The sequence below is a fragment of the Zootoca vivipara genome, chromosome 4 (assembly GCF_965207765.1).
Source record: "Zootoca vivipara chromosome 4, rZooViv2.hap1.1, whole genome shotgun sequence".
Lineage (NCBI taxonomy): Eukaryota > Metazoa > Chordata > Lepidosauria > Squamata > Lacertidae > Zootoca > Zootoca vivipara.
Genome location: NC_142587.1, coordinates 39,835,479 through 39,851,490, shown reverse-complemented (window position 1 = coordinate 39,851,490; position 16,012 = coordinate 39,835,479). Strand labels below are relative to the sequence as shown.

Below are 16,012 nucleotides of genomic sequence, written 5' to 3'. Positions count from 1 at the left end.
CTTTGTGCTCAGAGCATCTAGGTGTCTGAAAAAATTTGGGGAACTTTCATCTCTTAGCAATTTCCTAATTTCAAAAATAATAAAGAAAATACGCCACAAGGCTTTGGGCTAAAGATGCTGAGAGAGAAGACAATTTTGCTTTACAGATTTTAAAACCTGCATTGTTCTTTTATATTATAACCTGATCCCTACCACCATACTGGATTAATTTGCACTATAATTTTTTAGAGAAATCCAATTTGTTTTGTGTTTTTTCCTCTCTTAAAATATCCATTTTGCAGGGGAATTTTGCAGTCTTAGGGAAATAAACACACACCTCTTACTCTCTGTGTTTGAAAAGCAGATGATAAAGTCTCCAAGAGGAAATAAAAATAGGGTATTTCTAGCACTATGAAAAATGGCTGAAACCTATAATTAAAAATGTTTGCTTACCTTTGCTTCATTGGATAGAAAATGACTTGTAATCTGTGTCTAAATTATTGTCAGTTTTTCATACTTTACATACTTAGCCACTTAGACAAGTTTGTTGCTAATAGCTGCTGCCCACTTTAAAAAAAAAGACGTTTTAGGAAATCAGTGGCTTAATTATGTTACTTAAAATGTTGAATTAGTGGTATTAGCAATTCTTTCTTGTGGTAAATCAAAGCAAGAGAGGAAGTAGAACTGAAGTATAAGAATGATCATTAGTAAGATTCATGTGCACACATTTCCAAATAGAAATCACAGGGTATAAAATTTACTGCTTATTTATTCTTGACATGCTCAGCTGACCACTATGGGGAATGGGAGGTCTGTACAGTGGTACCTCGGGTTACAAACGCTTCAGGTTACAAACTCCGCTAACCCAGAAATAGTACCTCAGGTTAAGAACTTTGCTTCAGAATGAGAACAGAAATCGTGCTCCGGCGGCGCGGTGGCAGCAGGAGGCCCCATTAGCTAAAGTGGTGCTTCAGGTTAAGAACAGTTTCAGGTTAAGAACGGACCTCCGGAACAAATTAAGTTCTTAACCAGAGGTACCACTGTACTTGTCTCCAGTATCTCCCATCCACTCAGGTCCCTTCACTTGGTTAAATTATGCAGTACTCGTAGGTATCAAAAAAAACCCTAATGCCTTCTCTTTTCTATAAATGTTATATATATTTTTAACGGCATAATATGAACGTTTATGTAGAATTGTTATGTGTTTGTGAAGTAAAAACTATTAATTTAAAATTTTTAATGGTGACCTCCCACTTGACTATGTGCATATCAAGGCTCTGTTATTCCCCGTGGGAAGTGGCTGCACCCAGCCTTAGTGTGAATGAGAAATGAGCACAGCCTTTCCAATTAAAGTGTTTTAATGGAATGGTTCTGGCTACAATAATTTCATCAAATGACTGTTTCTACAGAAATAATCATTATTTTTCTCTATCTGCTAAAGTGCTTCATACATTTTAAAAACCAGCTGCTTAGGAAAAACATTGGGAAATACGTTTGTTTCAAAATTACATGGGTGTTTTGGTAGGACAGTATATTGAAATACGGTGTTGTTTTTCTTTCAGTAAAGGAATATTGCAAAGTTTTATTTTCATATGAAGCACAGAATGAAGATGAACTGACAATCAAAGAAGGCGATATTGTCACTCTTGTCAATAAGGTAATTGTAATTTTTCTGGGTTTTTTTTAAAGTCATGTGTTTTCATATGAAAATGCAGTTGACACTTAATAATCAAATTGAGTGCTTGTGTGTGACCATAAGACAAAGTTTTTAGGCTGGTTATTCTTCAGAAGCATTATGTGTCACAGGTAAAACATTAATTGTGTCTTTGAAAAAGTCTGGTTTTCTGGTCCCCCTTTCCTTCCACTCTGCAGTTTTAATCTGAAATCTTAGGCACAGTACTGCACCCAGAGCTCAGAAACTGCTGGCGCTAATGAAATTCCCTGTCGCAAAACACGCCTAGAACAATGGGAGTTTTGAACACTGATTAGTGTATAGAAAATTAGTATTGATCACAATTCTGACACACACACCCCAACAGTTTTCAGAGGGAGGAAGCATGTACCACAATAGCGATCATATTATTCTCACTTGATTTTAATTTAAAAGCTGCCTGCTCTGATGGCAGCTTCAGTAGCTGAGCTCTTAACTGCCAAGCTTCCTCACCACAATGTCCCAGAAATGTGTTGACACTAGCATGTCCCTGCTAACATAACCCCCAAGGCACTCTAGGAAGGAAATTTGAGAATAGGAGTGTGGCTATGCTAGCATCAATCCCAGGGGATTCTGGGAAGAGAAGCATGGCAGCCGAGAGCCCTGGTGACTTCTAAACTGTTGAGAGAGAAGGAAAACGGATAGGAAGCCATAGCTGCTGCCATGATATGCACCCCTCCCCTCCTGAAATTGCTGTTAACGGGGAGCAGAAGGTCTATGTAAACTCACCCTTCCAATTGAGCAAATCAGTGAGACGGGATTTGCTACAGCCCTACAACAAATTCTCCCCATCACTGATATATGCCAACACACAAACACACAGAAATAGGTTTGCTTTGATTTTTAAATGTATTGTTTTCATTATTATTAAAATTTATTACCTGCCCTTCACCCCAAGGTCCTAGGGCAGGTTACAACAATTAAAACACAATAATTTAAACAACTTTTAAACAAAATTACAGAAATAAGGTGTGTCCTCAAGTGTCAAAAGTCAGGGCAAAGAGGTGCGTCTTCAGCATTCGCCGAAAGCTGTATAATGAAGGTGCCATACACACTTCTATGGGAAGGGAGTTCCATAATTCAGGGGCTGGGGCAGAAAATACCTTCTCCTAGGCTGCCGCCTCCTGCACTTCTGAGGAAGGTGGAATAGCCAAGAGGGATTGTGTAATCCTTTATTGCAACAGAACGACACAGTTTCAAATATTGCTTCGAAATCACCAGTGTCCATTTGACACACTCTTCAAGCCTGTTATTCCGGCATAATCTTCTATATCATGTGCAAGTTGTGTGGAGATAAGTGCCTGCTCTTAGAACTAGAAATGGCTTCTGCTGATGTTTTGAATCAAGAATAAAGGAAAACCTTTCCAAATAATTTAACTCATGATTGGTGGAGTTGGATTTTGAAGCATTTAGGCATGCAAATTATTCAGAGGAATAAGTATTCAAAGAATAGTTTCTGTAAATCAATATGAGAATTTTTCTCACCTCATTAATAAGCACAATGTTGACACTTTATGTGCAAGAGTTGCTATTTTTGAGTATTTTCTGAGCACACACAGAAAACATGTAACTACATCTTTCTTTTTTCCAAGAGACTGAAAACTAGGTCAGTGAGCATCAGATAAGATCAAATGAAATGAAATCTTTCAGAAACTTGTTTAGAGGCTACTGAGCTGTTGCATGACAGGAAATAAGGTGGCTAAATTGAGAAGAAATCTATTACCTATTTCAACATGCAGTGCAGCACATTTGTATCAAAAACATGATAATGAAATTCTGAGACATGGTTGTCACTTCCATATGATTGGGATCCCATGTCACAGTGATATATCTCCCATTCATGTTTCCTCACCTCCCTGCTCCTTTGTTCTTCAGTCGGTAAAAACTGTGCTAGTAGGTTCAAGGATCCACTAGAAACTAACCTCGAATGGGTTGCCTTTGCCTTCGGCCATGTTGAATATGGAAGCAGAACCCATGTTTGCGTTCCTACTGGCTCACCATATTTAATATGGAATATAGGCCTGAGGCACTTCAGATGTTGTTGGGCTACAACTTCCATCAACTCTAGCAAGCATAGCCAGTGGTCAGGGAAGATGACAGTTGTAATCGGACAACATTGGGAGGGCCAAAGGTTAGCCACCCCTGTTGTAGATTATATAGCATATAATGATATGCTATCAAGGGGAGCGTGACAATTTTTAACTAGTTAAATCAGCTGACATTTCAATTGATTAGTTGTAGCACATTTCCCCCGGATGTGCTTCATTTGTTTTGGTTCTTGGCTTTATTGTATAATGTGGAATGAAATAGCAAATAATAAAGATGACCTTTCTTTCTAACAAAAAGTAATTGTTTTTAAACTGTAAGTTATTTTGCAGTTCCTTCTATTAAGTAACATGCATATCAAGATTTTCAGATATACTGACATATGAATTTAATCAAATTAAATGATAGGTTAGAATTATTTGACTCACTGACATTCCATGTGTGTGTGAGAGAGATAACAAAACAAAATGCAGTGGGTTTTAGTCTTTGCAACATTTATTTCCTTATATTTTGTTGATTTTTCTTTTCTTCAACAAAGCAGTATCTAGAAATGAGAACTGAAGGCAAGATACAATCATTTGTTAACAGTGAAAGCACTGTAATTAATCTAATTGGGGAGAGAGAAAACAAATACTGTAACTAAACAAAATTGAAGTTTAGCCATTAAATCCAAAAATTTAAACACAAGTCTCATGGACTTAGGAACTTGGAGAAGTATCCTAAGAGACAAATGTGAAATGAGAGCTCTATCAAAGTACACACTATGCTTTTCTTTCCAGTTAAGTGGGCTTTGTTACATGGTTCATGCACAGAGTCAGAGACTCTGGCATTTATGAGACAGCAAACTATTACATCCTTCATTTTCATATTCGAAGAGAAGCAAGGCAGGTAACTAGGTAGAATGGCTGCTCAAATTTTACATTATATGCACACTCTCACACTCCTGGCATTCATCTTGTGATGTATCATGATTATTAAACCAAGATTGCTGTTGTATTGTATATTTCCACAAATCAACCACTTCCATTCAGGACACAGGTGCACATTTATTTATTGGGGGGGGATATAATGGAATAAATCAGGAAAGCTAATAACTTTTAAGTTGTAAGTTACATCCGCCCATCTGTTATTTTATTTTAATTTTAAATCTGTTTTCTCTGTTTAGTCTCACCAAGTCCAATTGTAAAATAATTTCAAGCTGCAGTCCTACGTACATTTTCCTGGGAGTAAGCCACACTGAAGTCAGCAAGATTTACTTCTCAGTAAATCTCAGTGTTCTGTCAGCTATCTTCCAGGCTTTCTTAATCTCTCTTACAGAGCAACCATAACCCTAGATCTGTTGCCTTGAGGGTGTTAAAACAAGGTAGAGGTGCCTCCCCTCTGTCAGTAAAGAGCTCTGATGGTGGGAGGCATGGCCACAGCATGGAACTCTCTGGGTGTTGATCCATCACAGGCACTATTTCCACCATTTACTGGTGTTAGTTAGGCCCTGAAATGGAGTGTTTGGGGGTATAGGTAGCCATTATCTGAAGTTGCCTCAGGATCCAGTCCATTGCCTACATCAGCCTCAACCATTGGCTTTTTGTGGGGGGTGGGAACAAGAGCAGGTGGTATAAGCAAAATGTATCACCCTTACATTATTGTTGTTGTTGTTGTTGTTGTTGTTGTTGTTGTTGTTGTTCCACTTATCCACTGAGTTGCCCCAGCCACTCTGGGCAGCTTTCAACAAATTGAAACATTAAGCACAGTAAAGCATCAAAAATTAAAAACTTCCCTATTCAGGGCTGCTTTGTTTTCTCAGTGGTTGTAGTATATTATGGATTTGTATTTGAATTGTAACCCATTGATTACAGTAAAAAGGGGGAAATACGTACATGTTGTTGTTTAGTCATTTAGTCGTGTCCGACTCTTCATGACCCCATGGACCATAGCACGCCAGGCACTCCTATCTTCCACTGCCTCCCGCAGTTTGGTCAGACTCATGTTGGTAGCTTCGAGAACACTGTCCAACCATCTCGTCCTCTTGTCGTCCCCTTCTCCTTGTGCCCTCAATCTTTCCCAACATCAGGGGCTTTTCCAGGGAGTCTTCTCTTCTCATGAGGTGGCCAAAGTACATACATACATACATACATACATACATACATACATACATACAGTAGCCAACATAAATCTGACATTAATCTAATCCATAGCAATAAAATTAAATAAATTTGTATCTAACAATGTGGTTTAAAAATACTTGCAATTTTCCTAAAGCACTTATTTATTAAAATACACACACATTGATATATATAACAAATTGATAAAATAGAATAGCTAAAATAAACTTAACTTGCAGAGGAAGGTTACTTTTTTACCCTTCTTCCTTTCTTCTTTAGTGCAAAAGCTCTGGTAATAATAGGTTATCTTACTCCTGCAAATTAATGACTATCCATTTAATGTTAGGCTTCTAATTGATCTGTCACATTGCACAAAAGAATGACAGCAATCTGTTCATAATATGAACTATGAGAGCCTTTTGCAATGGGGAAAAATGCTTTAGTTTCCAGATGGGTAGCCATGCAAGTCTCAGGCAACAAAACAAGAGACTTGTGGCAGCTTAAAAAGTGACAAATATATTATGACAAGCTTTAATGGACTACAGTCAGCTTCATCAAGTACATGAAGTGCTGCCCTGCATTGGAAGGGTGTGCGTAGACACGCACATAGACATACATACTAGGGGCTGTGCTCCTGCTCACTTCACTCACCAATCCCTTCATCAAAACCACAACCTGCCCCCAGGGATTGTCAATACCATCACTCCCCGAGTGCCCTTCCCTCTTTTATTTCCTCAGATATCTGTAACTTGCCTGGGTTGCCCTCTTGCTCACTTGTCTCAGTTGGACGCCCACACACCTGGGATGACTGCCTGCTGGCCTAGGACGCCTACCTGCTGGCCAGCAATACCTACCTATATGTGCTGACCTGGGCCACCTGCCTGCTCACCAGCATCTCCCTCCTCCTCAGTCTCTGATGCTGCTGCAAATGCCCAGCTGCTTTGAGAGCCCAGTTTGTCATCATGCTGTACCTTGTCTTGCCACCTGTCAGTAGCCACATGAACTGCAGCATGATGGCATCCCTACATTTTTATTATATAGGGTGGGTTGGAAGGAATTGTAAACAGAACTGTAAGCCCTGTCAATAACATAAACATCCTGGCGGTTAACACATGGTAATTTGACAACAATCCACTGTGCCAATTCAGACCACAAGTGATAGCAGTGAATTTCTTGATGAATGTACGACTTTTATGCTGCAGTCTCTTTCTGAGGTTTCTTGGTTACGCCATGACTGCCTTATGGTCAACTACAGAGTGTCCTGAGAAGTTTAACTGTTCCTTTGTTGGTTTTTGGATATACTGTGCTGCTATTTCTTATATCAAAATTGGGTCCATTAATTATTTACGTAGAGGCCAGTCTGTTTCCATTATGCCATTATGTATAATGGCAGAAGGGCATTGTTGGCAAATGATGGCATATATCACATTTGAATTTGAACCTCTAATGTTGTGGATGATATTATTACATCCTGTAATAGTACTGCGGGGATAGACACGTGGCTAGAAGAACTGGAATCTGGGTCTAGCCCTTGTGTCTGTATCTCTCTTGTGTGGCCTGCTGTTGCTGGTGAGTAGCTGTTTTAGCTTGAAGGGAGGCTGTATGTAAGCAGGTATAGTGCTTCCACCCAAGGCCTGTGAGAAGGAAGTGTTGTCCAGGATGGACTGTAGATCCTTGATGATACATTTGAGTTGAGGCTCCCTTTAAACATTCTCCCAGCTGTGTGAGAGCTGCTTATCTTTTGAGCTGATTACACATGCCTGGGCCTGGGCCTGCAGAAGCCATTGATTTGTGGGTGGGGTGGGTGGGTGGAAAAAAGCAACACATTTGGCCAACTCAGATCATTCCCAGTTGTGTGGGATTCCCTCACGGATAAGCTACTCCTACACAGCTTAGATAAAGTCTAAAGAGCACCTTAGTCATATCGATATGCAGTATGTTATGTAGCTGCTTTTCTTTTCTGTTCATGCCTCTCAGTTTCTAATACTTCTGCCTCTCAGTTTCTAATACTGTAGCATTCCACCCACTAGGTCTCTGTGGGTCATGTTGTCTTTCGGAAAGTCCTTAATAAAATCTGAGTAGTAGCTGAGGTTTTGAATTATCATATCAAAGTGATTGCAAAGGGAAATAATTTTACACTGCAAAGGTTGCCAGGGAGGTGGTTCTCACAACCCGCACTGCTCTTTCAGACAGCCGCAGATTTTTGTGGGGGGAAAGAACCATGTTTATATTCTTGTTCTGGATAGATTTGCTGCATGTAAGTGAAAATGTGAAAGCCTTAAGGGGTGTGAGAGTTATGGAGCACCATAGTTTAATGGTACAGCTCGTGCTCTCATGTAGAGACGTCCCACAATCAACTCCAGTTAAAAGGAGACTTGGTAGCTGAGACTGTGAGTGCTGCTGTCAGTTGAGAAAAATCCACACTAGGCTGGACAGACCAGCATAGCTGCCAAGTTTTCCCTTTTCTCACGAGGAAGCCTATTCAGCATAAGGGAATTTCCCTTAAAAAAGGGATAACTTGGCAGCTATGCAGACCAGTGCTCTTGAATATAAGGCATCTGCATATCTTCTTAAGGGTAGGGTGCGCTTCTGCCAGGGTCTAATGGTTAGAATCTCACAATCAACAAACTTTCCACAAAAGACAATAGGGATTTGCACAATCCTGCAAACTGCTCTCTCTCTCTCTCTCTCTCTCTCTCACACACACACACACACACACACACACACACATAACAGTTGCATATATCCAATGCCCATTGGATCTATATCTGACATGGGGCAAATATTGCATTGAATGCATGTTGCATTATATAATGCCTTCCAGTACACTGTGTTTCTAAAAATGAAACCAAAGGCAACTTGTAATATATCAACTGAAGATTCTTCCTTTTGTAGTTAAATGCTTTGTCCACCTGTTTCTCATCTTATGCAGATCGTGAGCCACACTGGGATAGCGAACTGTTTTTATTTCTTTGCACAGTGCCAGACAGATGGCTGCATCTTTATAAATAATGATCATGGTGGTGATGCAGAAGAAAGTGTCATTCTGCTGTAGGCAGTTGCATATGCTGTTCTTAAATAATTCTCTCTTTTTTGCCATTACTTTTTGCATATGTGTAAGTTTCACGTGTACATATTTTCATGCAAGGGTCTGAATGTAACAGGAACATTCAGAAATAAATGAAGCTGCATATTCTCTGGCACTTGAGGAAATTCATTAGAACAAGTTATAAAGAGCATATGCTCAAACTGGCAAGTGTATACAAATCTTGTTCTCATGAGGCCTGACAGTCCCCTCCCAGTTTCCTAGATAGGATGCAGGCAGCTCAGGGGTGTTAAAACTGAGTCTAGAGGAAGGAGTAGGAGAATAATCTTCCTGTTGGTGCACTAGTCCCACTGGTGGAGGAACAGGGTTGCAGAGGGAGCGGGCCACCCTTGGCACCACTATTTCGGTAGGGTGCCATCGCGGTGGCCCCCTCAACAGGCGCCGTGCACACACACCCCACGCGTGCTCTCCGCCCCCAGTTGCGGAGCATGCGGCTTCGCCACTGACTAGTCCCATTTCCTTCCCTTTCCAACTAACATTTCCAACCAACCTTGAGGTTTAAGAGCACCTCATATTTCTTTCCTGGTCAGCAAAGGGAGAAGCTGGTTTCCCTTTTTCTAGGTTTCCTGTAGCTTGTGCATACCTCCGATCTGACTCATGGGCATGCAGTCACTACACCTGCAGTCTTCTGGTACCTCTCTCTCATCTCCCTGCATAGTGACCAGCTGTTTTAGTGCCCACACATGCAGAGCAGTCATGAAAGCATGCCATATGTGAACTGTGGTGGTAGCAAAGATTTAACCCAGTTAGACACTGGGGTCACAAGCAGTGCTTTTAATGGTGGCAGCAGCCCAGCCTGGCCCATGAGAGCCTATGTGAATGGAGTCTGCCACTAGGCTTTAGTATGGTGTTAATACTGCCACTTCTACTGCTTGGTGCCATGATGGGGGCATAAAGTGGGGTATAAGTGTGTGTGTGTGTGTGCATGTGTGTGTGTGTGTGTGTGCGTGTACAAACATGTATACATAGACACGTACCACCTTGTTTTTAGAAATGCTTATTGTGTTACTGTGTTACATAAGGAGTCTGCATTTAAGCATAAATACTCTTGTGTTTTATAATGTGGAGGCAGCAATGCAGATATGTAGAATGTAGATTTAGAATGATGTCTTGCTTCTCCTCCTCTACATGATACACTTCCAACTCTGCCATCTTTTTTGCCTCACTTCACATGAGAGGAGGGAGAAGAGAAGGGGAAGACAGACAGATCTGTACACCTGTCACAGAGGGTTCCTTTTCTTCACTTGTACGCCCTCTAGTTTTTATTCCCCACCACATCCTAAACTGACCCTCTAAGGTGCTGCCAAAAAATGTGTACTCCTGTAATTCAGATAAACAGCAGAAGGTGTGTTTGGGGTAGGTGGCATGGGTACAAATCACTTTAATGCCTTAATATTTAATGGCCACAAACATGTGACATTCTCATTATTTGCTACCTGTTGCTACTTTCCCCTTTTTCCATAATGTATTGACCAGGGAACTAACAATGTGTCTATGACTAGTAAGCACATTTAAACAACCAACACCACTAGTTAGTGATGAAAATTTAGCAATATACACACCATGGCCGCATAAAAAATATTCCGCATATATCCCACTTTACACTCTCAGTTCACTGGGGGAAATAATCCTGCCTTATCAAAATACATGATTTTCAATGTATGCAATCAATTTCTTCTTTCTGTGCCTTAGGAATGTATTGATACTGGCTGGTGGGAAGGAGAACTCAACGGTAGAAGAGGAGTATTTCCTGATAACTTTGTTAAATTACTTATTTCTGACTTTGAAAAAGAGGTAGGATCACATTGCCCTTTATCACTGAAAATTTTATAAACCTGTGTCATTTGTTTGGAACATGTTAGTTAATAAAATATTGAAAAGCTGAAACTCACCTAAAATGCTTTTTGTTTATGGACGGCAGCATGTTTGTGTAGCTTGAAATTGCATTGTGTAGCTTTTTCAACTTGCGGTGTAAAAAGCTGAATTGAAAAACTAGCTTCAGCAAGATTGTTCTAAAAGCCCATATTCTATTTACACAAAATCAGGCGGTGTTGCATCCAACATCTGTGCTTGAGCAGAACAGACTCCACTAGCATAACATGACTTCTTCCTCTCCTCCCTGCTGCAGACCCCTGAAATGTGCTCCAGAGGATAGAACTCTCCAGACCATATTTGGGGGGAACAGGAGGATACAATAAGGAGAAGAGGAAGGGGAAGTCCTGTTGCACATGCAGAAGTCTGCCTACACAACACTGGACTCCATCCAGTTATTCATGTGAATAGATGGCTGGTGACTGGGCTTTAATTTGCTGGATTTGTTGTTCCTTCAGAAGAGTCTTAAATTGAATGGGAATATTGAGCCAGTTAGCTCAGTATTGCCTTCACTGACTGGCAATAGCTCTCTAGCCCAACATGGAGGTATCAGGGATTGAACCCTGGACTTTTTGTGAATGAAGCGTGTGCTCTACATTCCCCATGTTAATGGGTGATCAGAATTTTTTTAGTAAAGCTTACTACAAACAAATAAAACCAATTAATGTACAAATATACCGCAGAGCATTATAACTTAAAATTTGGTGTTCATATTAGATCCAAAATTGCACCCTAAAACATTAACATTGAATACTAAAGCAACACAGTGTCATACGTGTTTCAATCACAAAAGTCCTCTTTACAGTGGTAGATATATCTTCCCAATATAGGTATATATCTGAAGAAGTGATCTCCATTCCACAAATTCTATGGTAAATGGTTCAACTTTAAGGGGCCTCAAGGCTTTTTGTTTTTTCAGTACTTTCCTGTAATTAATCTACTTTGGTTTCAGGAAACAAAGTATAACTGCAGAGAAGTAACTTCCTGCTTAACAAAGTCTTTGTACCCTAAGCAAATATGGGCATAACGGCAAATAGTCACATATAATTTCCATAGAGTAGCAGCTATTCTTTACTAAATTATTATGTCTTTCTCCTCTCTTACTATGTTCATAAATTGCATTTATCTGCTGTGTTGCTGAAAGGCTTCACGAACTTTTTTTTTAGTTATTAGAATGATTTTATGTTCTGTCTGGTTCAAATTCTTTTTAGCAACCTGGTTATCATTTCCTTTTCTTTTAGAGACCTAAGAAACCACCACCTCCATCAGCTCCTGCCTTCAAACAAGGATCAGGTAATGCACTGTTGCTGTAAAATAAGCATCAGTAAATATCCCTTACAGACAGTGCATCCACTTTTCTGTCTCTTAGTGGAAGCTTTCAGTATCACTTTATCCACCGTGCCATTTAAAAATTGTTAAATTGCAGCTACTGTCTGGCAGCAGCAGACTGCTTCTGAAATCCCAGGGTTGCTCATGTCAGTGATCATTCTTGGGATAAGAAAGCCTAGCCAAGTACCAGTCCCATTTGGTGAAGAATTGGTAACTGTACCAAATTAAAGAAGGCAGGGAAGGTTGGTATACTTAATAATACAGTATGATATTTATGTATCAATTCATTATAATTCATTTTAAAGTGTTATTAGTTCATTACCGCTCTGAAAAAGACATAGAAGGCCTTTAATTTTATGACTGAGTAATTATCAGACAATCTCTCCAAAACCATTCTATAGCAGTAACATGCATTTGCCATCTAGTGGTTGTTAAAGAAAAGCACTAACAATGATTATCTTCCATATTGTATTCACAATTGAAGTAAGAGCCATTTGTTTTGGAGATGCATCCTCTCAATATTTAATATTTCCAAAACTGGCAGACTGGCAGGGAGTGAAGGTGACTGACCACAGTTTTATGTACTAAAGGGGTGGGGGTGGGGGACATCTTACATGTTGTCCTGTTTGCCCAAGCGTGGCCCGTCTAGGCACTGACCAAACCCATACCTTCAGATGCTTCGTTCGCCATGTGACTTCAGTTCCTTCCTGGTTACTGTTCCTTAAAGGAAACAGAATTACAAGGGGAACTCAGATGTGAAAGAGTCCTAAGTATAAAGTATAAATTCTCTCTCTCTCTCTCTCTCTCTCTCTCTCTCTCTCTCTGTGTGTGTGTGTGTGTGTGTGTGTGTGTGTGTGTGTGTGAGAGAGAGAGAGAGAGAGAGAGAGAGAGAGAGAGAGAGAGAGAGAGAGAGAGAGAGATGAAGTCATTCTGCAGTACAAACACAAATTTAGAAACGAACCCCATATACATTTGTCATGAAGCATATTGCCTTAGCGAACCTAAATAAATAAATGCATATTTCCAAATTCTTGATATTCTTTCTAAACAATTGCATTGAATTTTTGATAGCTACGACAGACAGAAAACATGAAATCAAAAAGGTACCTCCTGAAAGACCAGAATGTCTTCCTCATCGAACAGAAGAGAAAGGTAAGAAGCATTACTACTGAGTGAAAAGTCCATCTTATATTTTAGTAAATGCCATGGTCCTTGGAGACTGGTGATTCTCCCCTGCTTAAATCAGTTCTCCCAGCAACCCCCAGTTGAGAGGAACACAATGTGATATTCTGTTAGTCTGAGGCCTAGAAAAATGATCATCCCACCAGCTCTCCTCAAACATTCTCCCACAAGCAAGTGGGAACAGCAGCAGCAGCAGAATCAAAGGACAGTTCCACAGAGCTCCCTCTCTGGTTGGACTTGCCTTTTCCTTCTCTTGCTGAAAGAGTGACCTTTCCCTGATGATTTGCAAGACTCTTCTAAGGACTTTCATTTGCACAATGGGGTTTCCCTGCTCTTCCCCCAAAATTGGCTCTGGGGATGGAATAGGAGAAACTTCAGAACTGCACACTGTGGAGGGAGCAAATCATTCCATCTGACCAGCTGAAATGCTTGTGCAGACTGAACTTTCGTAATAGTGTGACACTGAATTCCACTCATTGGTTTTAGAACACATGTTTGCAGTAATTTGTATTCATTTGTTTTCAGTGTTGTAAGTGGCCCATAGAAAAACAATTTGTTTAGGTTTGGGAAATTTTCTACACTTCATTACTTTACAGTAAATAAAAGTATGTGTTTTATTAGCGTCACAATAAAGATGATGTAAGATATTTTTTCTATTGGGTTTTGCCCATAGCTGTAACTTCCGTAAGTGAGAGAGTTTTGCTTTAAAATGTCTTCATTCTTTTTTGGGGGAAATTGATTTAAAGAAAGACCAGAGAGAGAGCAAAAGCTGTTAGATTTACAGAAGCCTTCTGTTCCTGCTATACCACCGAAGAAACCTCGACCACCCAAAACAAACTCTTTGAACAGACCTGGTACGTTGCCTCCAAGAAGACCAGAAAGACCAATTGTGCCTCTGACCCATACAAGGTATTTGATGGATCAGTTCTTTAAAAGAAATCAGTAGATGATCAAACATATTTATGATGAAATCTTGTAGATAATTGCACCTCGTTAAGTCTCTTTGAAGTACACATAATGTGTACTTTGAAGTGCAAAGTGGACATAATAAATTATTTTGATTTATAATACTATTTTAAAATCTGTTAAAAATATATGAGTGGTTGGCCTCCAGTTAAGTATTGCTTTTGCCACCTACAACATAATGTAGTAATTTCATTTGATTTTATAAAAGGACTGGCCTATTCCTTATATTCCATCTTGATTGCAGAAATTCTCTGATGGGGCCCTCTAGTGGTACCCTATGTAGTGCTGGACCTTGGGGTCTCAAATTTCAGCAGCACCCTGTACAACACCAAAATCCAGAACACACACACACAGAGCAGCTCTCACCTTCCATGCACCATGCCCAGTGCGACTGAACCAGTCATGCTTTCCTAAATGCTGCCCTATGACCCTGAGGTCTGGTTAGTGACTGAACAATAGTATGGCAGGTCCTGCCCTGTGGAGCTTCTTACCAGTAGAGTTTCAGCAGGAACCATCCTTCCCTTCAGATGTAATTTGACTGGCCTTTACAACATGATATTTTCTTTTAACCAATCGGCATTTATTAATATTTATTGCGTGGACAGGTGGAGTCCCCCCCCCCCCACCAATCCCAGGTGACTCCTGAGTGGAATAATGACTCAAGACAAGATGCTATGGGATTAAAATTGGCCACAACTTTATTAAGTTTCAGGTGTGGGGAGACCTTGTCTCAGGCATTGGGCGTTTATTCTTCCCAGTCCCAAGCCGAGGATCCACCCTTTGTTGTGAGGGCAGGGCGGTCCCTCCCCCTACCTGGCCGATCCCCTGGCAACGCCTCTCCAGGTGGGATTGGGCAATTGGCTGAGGTAGGCAGAGACCTCCAGGTATCCAGCCTGGGGAGGGCGAAGCCAGCCCGTACTACCGGGAGCCGCACTGGGATTTTGGGGGCTGCGTGCGACGCCACAAAAGGTGCCCCCCATCTGATATGGGGAGCAGTCATCGGCGTTTTTAATGATGTTTTATGGATCTCTTGTTGATTTTATCCTTATATGTTGTACTTCCCCCTGCTGTATTTTTTTTAATGAAAGTGCAGGTTTATAAATTTGTAAATAAGTAAATTAAGTTGTTTGATGATAATGGCTTCCCATCATCAAGCAAAACCATAGATTAAACTTCTTAATAACTTCCATTATTTTTGAAATAGTGTGAAATAATTACTTTTTTGGAATGATGAAAAGCTCCAGTTTTCAGCAGCCCTTCACAAGTCCACTTTTGGTACTCATCTGCCAATGCAGAGTCACAAAACACCCACTCTGAAACTGTCACCGGAAAGCCATTAGTTATTAAGCGTCTCAGTGAGGGAGCCAGTCCTACTGAAGGAGCTGCAGCCAACGGTTGAATTGGCAGGGGGGGGGGCTTAACCCCATTATCACAGCTTGACGCTTCATAACTTTATTACTTAATGGGTCTGCAACACATTCTGCCTTTCTTCATATCACTTACGGTTTTTATACACAGATTGTTATTTTTTAAATTGCTGATTCCTTTCAGATTTTCTTCATCTCAAGATGCAGTTAACATTTGAGAAATTGTTTAGGACACTAGTGTGTCTAAAATAGGCCCTTTTGACAGGTGTTAAAGAGAAACAAGATAAGGTTAATCCTAGCAGCATGTCGGTTTACAAGCGATGGCTCCCTCCGACAGCTCACTGTGACCCAGGAG

At 40.4% G+C, this 16,012-nt stretch overlaps 1 protein-coding gene across 5 annotated transcripts in view; it reads left to right on the top strand.

Annotated features, from left to right (window-relative positions):
• Positions 1-16,012, top strand: part of SH3KBP1 (SH3 domain containing kinase binding protein 1) — a 139,078-nt gene that overhangs the window by 103,894 nt on the left and 19,172 nt on the right. For all 5 annotated transcript variants that reach the window (XM_035116820.3, XM_035116819.3, XM_088667790.1 and 2 more), the window contains 5 exons: positions 1,542-1,636; positions 10,634-10,735; positions 12,055-12,106; positions 13,214-13,294; positions 14,071-14,233. In XM_035116820.3, coding sequence (XP_034972711.3) covers positions 1,542-1,636; positions 10,634-10,735; positions 12,055-12,106; positions 13,214-13,294; positions 14,071-14,233 — 493 coding nt within the window. The remainder of the gene's footprint in view (positions 1-1,541; positions 1,637-10,633; positions 10,736-12,054; positions 12,107-13,213; positions 13,295-14,070; positions 14,234-16,012) is intronic.